General features: G+C 49.6%; 1 protein-coding gene across 2 annotated transcripts in view; it reads left to right on the top strand.

Annotated features, from left to right (window-relative positions):
* Positions 1-7,431: 7,431 nt before the first annotated feature.
* The window catches only part of tacc1 (transforming, acidic coiled-coil containing protein 1), a 220,533-nt gene continuing 218,995 nt past the window's right edge, over positions 7,432-8,969 (top strand). For both annotated transcript variants that reach the window (XM_070865966.1, XM_070865964.1), the window contains exon 1: positions 7,432-7,619. In XM_070865966.1, the coding sequence (XP_070722067.1) occupies positions 7,552-7,619 (68 nt within the window). In that variant the 5' untranslated portion in view covers positions 7,432-7,551. The remainder of the gene's footprint in view (positions 7,620-8,969) is intronic.

Genomic DNA, 8,969 nt, shown 5'->3' with positions numbered 1-8,969 from the left:
AACGAAATATTGGAACAAGAAGTTCACAGCACTAAACAAGCTGCTACCCCCACACACAGACAAAACCGGGAGAACAGGTTCTCGACAGCAGGCAGAAGCCATCAAGGGCCACAGGAACGGCCATTCACACCTCATTAACCCACAATGCGAGCAATCAACTACAAACTGAGAGAAGCTCAAGAGAGATCAGCCAGACGCAGCTCATTCTTTGGAAACTCTTTGAACAATGGAACAGGTCTGTGCTGTAGGTGTGGGGTGGGCACTCGGCAAGGGGATGTCGATTTCAGCAGGCTGTTTGCAGAAATTGTGAATATACAGGGCATTTAGCCCGCATGTGCAAAAAAACGGCAGCTCGGCTGGTATACGAATCGGATGGGTCGGAAAGCGGACCAGAAGATGGTGGGGACAGCACCCGGGACACCGGTGTACAGCGGGTCAACACGATCAATGGCCACTGCCCCTACAACAGGACGCCTCCTATAATGATGAGGGTCCTACTCAACGGGATATCTGTCAACATGGAGCTGGATACGGGAGCGAGTCAATCTCTCATGGGCGCTCAACAATTTGAACAACTGTGGCCGCATAAAAGAGACAGACCAAAACTCACAAGGGTCGAAACCACACTAAGGACCTATACCAAAGAAATCGTACCAGTCCTCCGCAGCGCCATACTCTCTGTCACACACAAAGGGACAGTGAACCGACTTCCCCTGTGGATTGTCCCCGGAGACCCCCCAGCACTGCTGGGGAGAAGCTGGCTGGCAAAACTAAACTGGAAATGGGATGATGTCCATGCCATGTCATTAGAGGAATGGACCTCCTGCTCAACAGTTATAAAGCGATTTGAACATCTCTTTCAGCCAGGTGTGGGCACTTTCAAAGGGGCCAAAGTCAAAATCTACATCACACAGGATGCTAGACCGGTCCATCACAAGGCCAGAGCTGTACCCTATGTGATGAGGGAAAAGATTGAACACGAACTAGACAGGCTTCTGCGGGAAGGCATTATATCACCTGTGGAATTTAGCGACTGGGCAAGTCCCATCGTCCCATTCATGAAGCCTGATGGATCCGTTCGAATCTGTGGGGACTACAAATCTACCATAAACAGAGTCTCCCTACAGGACCAGTACCCGCTGCCCAGAGCGGAGGACTTATTTGCCACATTGGCTGGAGGTAAACTTTTCTCAAAATTAGACTTCACATCTGCGTATATGATGCAAGAATTGACTGAGGAATCCAAGCTACTCACCACCATCAACACACATTGAGGCCTTTTCATGTACAATCGATGCCCATTCGGCATCAGGTCGGCAGCTGCCATATTCCAGCGCAACATGGAGAGTCTGCTCAAGTCCATCCCGGGGGACGGTTGTATTTCAAGACGACAAACTTATCACGGGCAGGGACACCGACTCCCGTCTCCGTAATTTGGAGGAAGTATTAAAGCGGTTGGATCGGGTAGACCTACGAGTCAAGAAATCCAAGTGCCTGTTTCTCGCACCCGAGGTTGAATTTTTGGGCAGAAGGATTGCCACTGATGGAATCCGCCCAACAGAGTCCAAAACAGAAGCAATTTGCCTGGCACCCAGGCCCCGGAATGTCTCAGAACTGCGTGCCTTTCTCGGGCTACTCAATTACTTTGGGAACTTTATGCAGAACTTAAGCACGCTGCTGGAGCCTCTCCACGTGCTACTCAGGAAGGGGTGCGATTGGTTTTGGGGGGACGCCCAGGAACGCACCTTCAATAAGGCACGCAACCTTCTGTGTTCCAACAGTGTTTTGACTTTCTTTGACCCAGGTAAAAAGCTAGTTCTCACATGTGATGCGTCAGAGTATGGGGTCGGGTGCGTTTTGCAACATGTCAATATTGCGGGCAAATTACAATCCATAGCTTATGCCTTCAGGTCACTTTCGCGGGCGGAGCGCGGGTACGGAATGGTAGAGAAGGAGGCGCTCGCGTGCGTGTACGGTGTCAAAAAGATGCACCAATACCTTTTCGGGGCCAAGTTCGCGTTAGAAACCGACCACAAGCCCCTCACGTCCCTCCTATCCAAGAGCAAGGCAATAAACGGCAACGCCTCGGCGCGAATTCAACGGTGGGCACTCATGCTGGCGTCCTACGACTATACCATAAGGCACAGACCAGGCACAGACAACTGTGCCGATGCGCTCAGCAGGCTACCCCTGGCGATCACGGTAGGGTCTGACGAACAGGACTGTGAGATAGTCATGGCAATCAATGCCTTTGAGTCCACAGGTTCACCCATGACGGCTCGCCAAATCAGAGCCTGGATGGCCAGCGACCCCACGTTATCCTTAGTAAAAAGATGTGTCCTAACCGGTGACTGGGCAGAGGCTCGCGATGCCTGCCCCGAGGAATTAAAACCCTTTCACAGGCACATGCATGAGCTATCACTACAAGCAGACTGCCTGATGTGGGGCAGCCGAGTAGTCATGCCTCTGCGAGGCAGAGAGGCATTTGTCCAGGAGCTCCACCGCGAGCACCCGGGGATCGTTCTCATGAAGGCCATAGCCAGATCCCACGTCTGGTGGCCTGGTATTGATGCGGACCTGGAGCTCTGCGTCCGAAGGTGCACCATTTGTGCCCAACTCAGCAATGCCCCCAGGGAGGCTCCACTGAGCCCCTGAACCTGGCCTACCAAACCGTGGTCGCGGGTGCACGTAGACTATGCGGGCTCATTCATGGGCAAAATGTTCCTCGTAGTTGTAGATGCATTTTCAAAGTGGATCGAGCACAACCTCCACCCCTGTGGAGAGCCTCGCAACCATGTTTGCAACGCACGGAATCCCTGACATATTAGTCAGTGACAATGGTCCGTGCTTCACCAGCACAGAATTCCAAGACTTTATAATTGACCACGGCATAAATCACGTCAAGACGGCACCGTTCAAGCCAGCCTCCAACGGCCAGGCGGAGAGAGCAGTGCAAATCATTAAACAAGGCATGCTTAAAATCCAAGGTCCCACGCTGCAGGGTCGCCTTTCGTGACTGCTGCTGGCATACAGATCTCGTCCACACTCACTGACTGGGATCCCCCCCCGCGCAACTGTTGATGAAAAGGACTTTAAAAACAAGGCTCTCATTAATCCTCCCAGACATGCACAAAATCGTTGAGGCAAAGCGCCGTAAGCTGACTGAGTACCATGACAGAAATTCGAGGGGGCGATGGAATGAGATAGGGGACAAAGTGTTTGTACTAAACTATGGATAAAATGCATCCGGGAGAGTTTTGAGCTCTTCGAATCTCAACGCTAAAAGCGTGAAGAGGTCAGGCACAGGCAGCGGAAGGAGCGTGTGGTAAATGAGTCCCACCCACCCCTTCCCCCAACGAATGTCTGTCCCACCTGTGACAGGGTCTGTGTCTCTCGTGTTGGACTGTTTAGCCACCAAAGAATTCACTTTAGGAATGGAAGCAAGTTTTCCTCAATTCCGAGGGACTGCCTATGATGACACAGTACCCACCCAGGCACAGTAAAGATGAAAGCTATAGCCAGATCCCATGTGTGGTGGCCCGGCATTGACTCAGATTTGGAGTCATACGTGTGCCAATGCAATCCTTGCTCTCAACTGAGCAATCCACCCAGAGAGGCACCGCTAAGTTTGTGGTCATGGCCCTCCAAATCGTGGTCTAGGATCCACATTGACTTTGCCAGCCCATTTCTAGGCAAAATGTTTTTGGTTGTTGTGGATGCTTATTCAAAATGGATTGAATGTGTAATAATGTCTGTAAGCACGTCCACTGCCACCATCAAAAGCCTACGAGCCATGTTTGCCACGCACGGCCTGCCTGATGTCCTTGTCAGCGACAATGGACCGTGCTTCATCAGTGCTGAATTCACGGAATTCATGATCCGCAATGGGATCAAACACGTCACATCTGCCCCGTTCAAGCCCGCATCCAATGGCCAGGCAGAACGGGCAGTCCAAACCATCAAGCAAAGCTTGAAAAATCTGTCGGAAGGCTCCCTGCAGACCGGCCTGTCCTGAGTCCTGCTCAGCTAACACACCAGACCCCACTCACTCACCGGGGTTCCCCCAGCCGAGCTGCTCATGAAAAAGGCGCTCAAAACAAGGCTCACTCTTGTCCACCCTGATCTCCATGATCACGTCGAGGACAGGCGGCATCAACAAAGCATGTACCATTATCGCGCAAACTTGTCACGCGATATTGAAGTCAATGACCCTGTATTTGTACTCAACTATGGACATGGTCCCAAATAGCTTGCTGGCACTGTCATAGCCAAAGAAAGGAGTAGGGTGTTTCAGGTCAAACTTGCCAATGGACTAACTTGCAGAAAGCATTTGAACCAAACCAAACTGCGATTCACAAACAGTCACGAGCAACCCGATGAGGACACCACCAAGTTCGACCCTCCAACACACACATAAGTGGCAACCGACATCATGGTTGACCACGAAGCTGATTTCATCATCCCCAGCAGCCCGGCAAGGCCAGCTGCCCAGCAGCCAGCGAAGAACCAACCAACTCACCCACACCTGCATTTGTACCGAGACGATCAACAAGGGAGCGAAAAGCCCCAGATCGTCTCACCCTGTAAATAGTGTACTATTGACTTTGGGAGGGAGTGATGTTATGTATGTAACCCTTGGCAACCTGTATCATACCGCTATCAGAGGGCCTACCTGTTGGAGTCCCAAGGGATCTCAGCATCCCTTGGGAGCACTGTATATATGCAGGCCTCCCATACTGTACCAACACTCTGGAGTTACAATAAAGGAACTAAGGTCACACTTACTCATGTCCTCAGTACTCAGTTGCATTACTTTACTAGGCGCATAACAGTGAACTTGTCGAAACATATAAGATAATGAGGAGGCTCGACAAGGTGGATGCAGAGAGGATATTTCCACTCATAGCGGAAACTAAAACTAGGGGACAGAATAAGGGGCCGCCCATTTAAAACTGAAATGAGGAGGAATTTCTTCTCTCAGAGGGTTGTAAATCTGTGGAATTCTCTGCCCCAGAGAGCTGTGGAGGCTGGGTCATTGAATATATTTAAGGCGGAGATAGACAGATTTTTGCGCGATAAGGGAGTAAAGGGTTATGGGGAGCAGGGAGGGAAGTGGAGCTGAGTCAATGGTCAGGTCAGCCATGATCTTATTGAATGGCGGAGCAGGCTCGAGGGGCCGTATGGCCTACTCTTGCTCCTATTTCTTATGTTCTTTACTACATTAAAGGCACTATATAAATACAAGTTGTTGTTGTTGTTGTGGATTCTGTTAGCCTTTTCATTCCTAACAGATGGCATCACAATTACACTACGTTCCAAGATACACAAACACAGACCTGCTGTTCATTATCTGCCTCCTCCGCCCGCCTGTGTAATTTACAGACCAACCTCTCTGTGCCTTTACAATCCTCTGTGCCCTTCATTTACTGAGTGATTTGTGCTCAGTGCTGATACTGAAGGAAAGCACCTCCCATCGAATGCTTGAACAATGCGTCAGACAGCCCAGCCTATACAATGAGCCATTCACTGTTCCCAAGTCCCCAGCCATAGCATTCTAGTATTGGAGTGATGGTATGCAGCGACTCAGTTAGCAGGTTGGTGCGATTGCAAATTCCCGATCCACCTCAAAGTCAGAAAATTTCTCAAGTGCTTCATAACTGGATGAATGAACTTTCACCTCTGGGACATGGAGTCAACCCAAATGGGATGAAAGCGCTCTTATATGAAAAGCAATTCCTATCCAGTTCCTAGCGAACATGGGCCCACAACATTGGATGCTGCCAACAAGTCATTTTATTCAGTCCTTAAGGATGTGTCAGGGTTAAGCTTATTAGAGTTTAACTCCTCTTTAACAGTCATGTATTAAATGTACAGTGACCACTTTTTAATATTGGCTACATTGAAATTAATAAGCTTCGCAAAGATAAAAATGGTATGTGGCTCGGTGGGTAGCACCCTCGTTTCAGTCACCCTGTAGTCAGAAGGTTGTGGGTTCATGTCCCACTCCAGGAACTTGAGCACAAAAATCTCGGCTGACACTCCCAGTGCAGTGCTGAGGGAGTGCTGCACTGTCAGAGGTGCTGCCTTTCAGATGAGATGTTAAACTGAGGACCTGTCTGCTCTCTCAGACAGATCCCACGACACTATTTCGAAGAAGAGCAGGGGAATTATCCCTGGTGTCCTGGGCCAATACTTATCCCTCAATCAACATCACTAAAAAACAGATTATCTGGTCATTATCTTGTGGCTGGTGTGCAACCGTCACCACACGTTAAAAAAATCCATGCACAGGCATCTTCCACCCCCTCAATTGGAGTTCAGGACTGGAACATCGGGTCCTTCATTGAAACATCTGTGAACTCATGTGGAAGCAAGTCATCCTTGTCTGAGGGACCGCCTATGATGATGATGTTGTTTGTGGGAGCTTGCTGTGCGCAAATTGGCTGCTGCGTTTCCTGTTACACTCATAATAAATGGTCAGACTGAGTACTGTGTGCAATGAGCAAGTGTGACCTTAGCTCCTTTATTAAGGTTCCAGAGTGCAGGTACCTCGTGGGTGGCCTGCTTATATACTGTGCCCCCAAGGGATGCTGGGATCCCTTGGGACTCCAACAGGTGGGCCCTCTGGTGGTCAGGTGTGATGCAGGTTACAAGGGGTGAAGTACATAACAGTTCCCACATTACAACAGTGACTCCACTTGGAAAAAGTACTTCATTGGCTTTGGGACGTCCGGTGGTCATGAAAGTCGCTATATAAATGCAAATCTTTCTCTTCCTTTGAACAACCAGTGAATCCACAGTAATAATGCCTAGTAAGTATCTAGTAATATAACCAAAAGTGTGCTGCACCCCAGGCCTTTGCCTGCGTTTCTCAATTTAAACTAGCACAAGAGCTGGGCTGTGCAATTCACAAGTGCTGTGCACTGCCTTCATTTAAATTGCTCAATTACAGGGTGCTGAATTCCACCAAACTTGACGAAGCAACGTACTAATCTGCACATGCCCGCAGGACAGTGCTGGCTGGGCCCTTGCAATGCACTGTGCTGGAATGCGGACTCTGGGAGAGCCCATTTTCACGTGGAGGTGGAGCCGCACCAAACTCGAGCAAGAAAAACAAACACAGCATTGTCGGCAAACCTCCCCCCTCTGCAATGAATAACAGAGTGCACTGGAACACACTTGGCCAGTCCTTCACTGAGCTGCAGCAGCAGCTTTTGAGCACAAGTGCCTTTGAGCAATATTGCTGTCAGCTGGCTGGGTAACTGTGGTTGTTACCCCCCCCCACACACACACACACACACAAAAACCAGCCTGCAGACCTCTCCAATTCCTCACAAGTGACTTCAAACCGATGCTGGCCAGCTCTGTGTGATTGGGTAAAGGAGCTGGCAGCAGATCAGCAGCCAGGAGTCCTGGGCAATCGATGCAGGAGCCTGCGGTCCCACTGCAGCATTGAAAGGGCTCTGCCTGACTCTCTCCGTGTCTGTGTGTGCGTGGGTGGGTGTGGACTGCCTCAATGTCAGCGGCATCAGCACCAAGCAAAGTTTGAGCATGGGAGGCATTCAGTCCCTGAATCAGCACAAGGCAGGAGTGAGACCCCTAAAACACCAGGCAAGCATGTAAGTCACCCTTCATCTTCGTCAAACTGAAATGCAATTAGAGTAACTGTTTGTCTCTCTCTCTATATATATATATTTCATGTCATTTTATCACTGCACGCAAGTCTCTCGCAAATCCAATGTTGCAGTTGGTCTGTTTTTGTGTTTTCTTTGCTGTTTATTTTTGAAAGTTATGTGTGTTTTAATAATCTAAGAACAGGGAGAGCTGTTACTGGTATCAGTTGGCACTGCCAGGTCAATGATGGCTGGCTTTTGCAGTCCAGCGGCCTGATGAAGGTCAGCTTGCTCTGATTCTGAAAGATTCTTTATGCACTGCTCCACGCTTTGCCACTTTTTATTCTCTCTCTCTTTCTCTTCTTTCAAACATTCAAAAGCGTGCAGGCCCGTACTGCCCTCGTCCTCTTCGATGTTCTGTGTCCATTTCATCCCAGGGGTATATTTCTGGACCCATGCCCCCCTCCCCCGCCCCGATAGTTGGGTGCTTCAGCACTGGGTCCACTTATTGGCGATTTGAGTTGTTATTCAGCCACCCCAAGCAGGCCGAGTTTATTGGTCTAATGCAGCGTCTGGCATATGCCAGGAGATTCAAGCTGGGGACACATTCTTGTTTGCAATAAAAACATTCTAGTCACTGCTTTATAACCTCTTTCAGATTTCCACCACCCCCCCCCCACCCCCGGCCCCCGCCCCCAGCAGACATAATGTTTTTTAATAGTTTTTTTGCACTGACCGGTAAATAAGCTCAATATTTCAAATATGAACTTAAACTGATGCGTTATTCTTGCAAATATATAACCGATTATCAAACGCCCCGAGGCAGTTAGTGATAATAGATGATGATCTTGAACCGCAAACATGGCCAGTGTAAATCCGCCACTTGTTTCAGCAGTGCGTGTTCTCATCAATGTTCCTTCAACATTGTCTTCCCCGCTTGCTGGGAACAGGAGGAGTTTTAGCTCCACGCCAAGTGCCAGGAGGGCATTAAGGCATGTTTTGTGGTCTCTGCCCACGATCGTGCAAGACTCGGCGATCTCTTGCTTGCCATACCAATCACCATATTTGATTCGACTCACGGAGAGGGCTCGCGTCAGCTCTGATCAACTCCGTTACATTCTGTAGGAGCCACCCCCATGGTGAGACTGTCATCTCCCGGCTTCCCACCGAACCACGTGTCTGCAAACCAGCATTTCTATGGAAACTGAGAGGAAGCCAATGCTCTTGATGGAGGCTAAGCTATCCCAGCATCCATAGCAGGAGCGGAAGCCCTCTATCAAAGCTATGGGCCCATTGCTTCCCAGTGGCCACAACATTGTAAACACTGTTGGAGGAAAACAGCCTTTACTAACTACC

Source organism: Pristiophorus japonicus, chromosome 22 (assembly GCF_044704955.1).
Source record: "Pristiophorus japonicus isolate sPriJap1 chromosome 22, sPriJap1.hap1, whole genome shotgun sequence".
NCBI lineage: Eukaryota > Metazoa > Chordata > Chondrichthyes > Pristiophoridae > Pristiophorus > Pristiophorus japonicus.
Note: the sequence above shows the minus strand (reverse complement) of the source record. Positions and strands in the feature narration are given on the sequence as shown.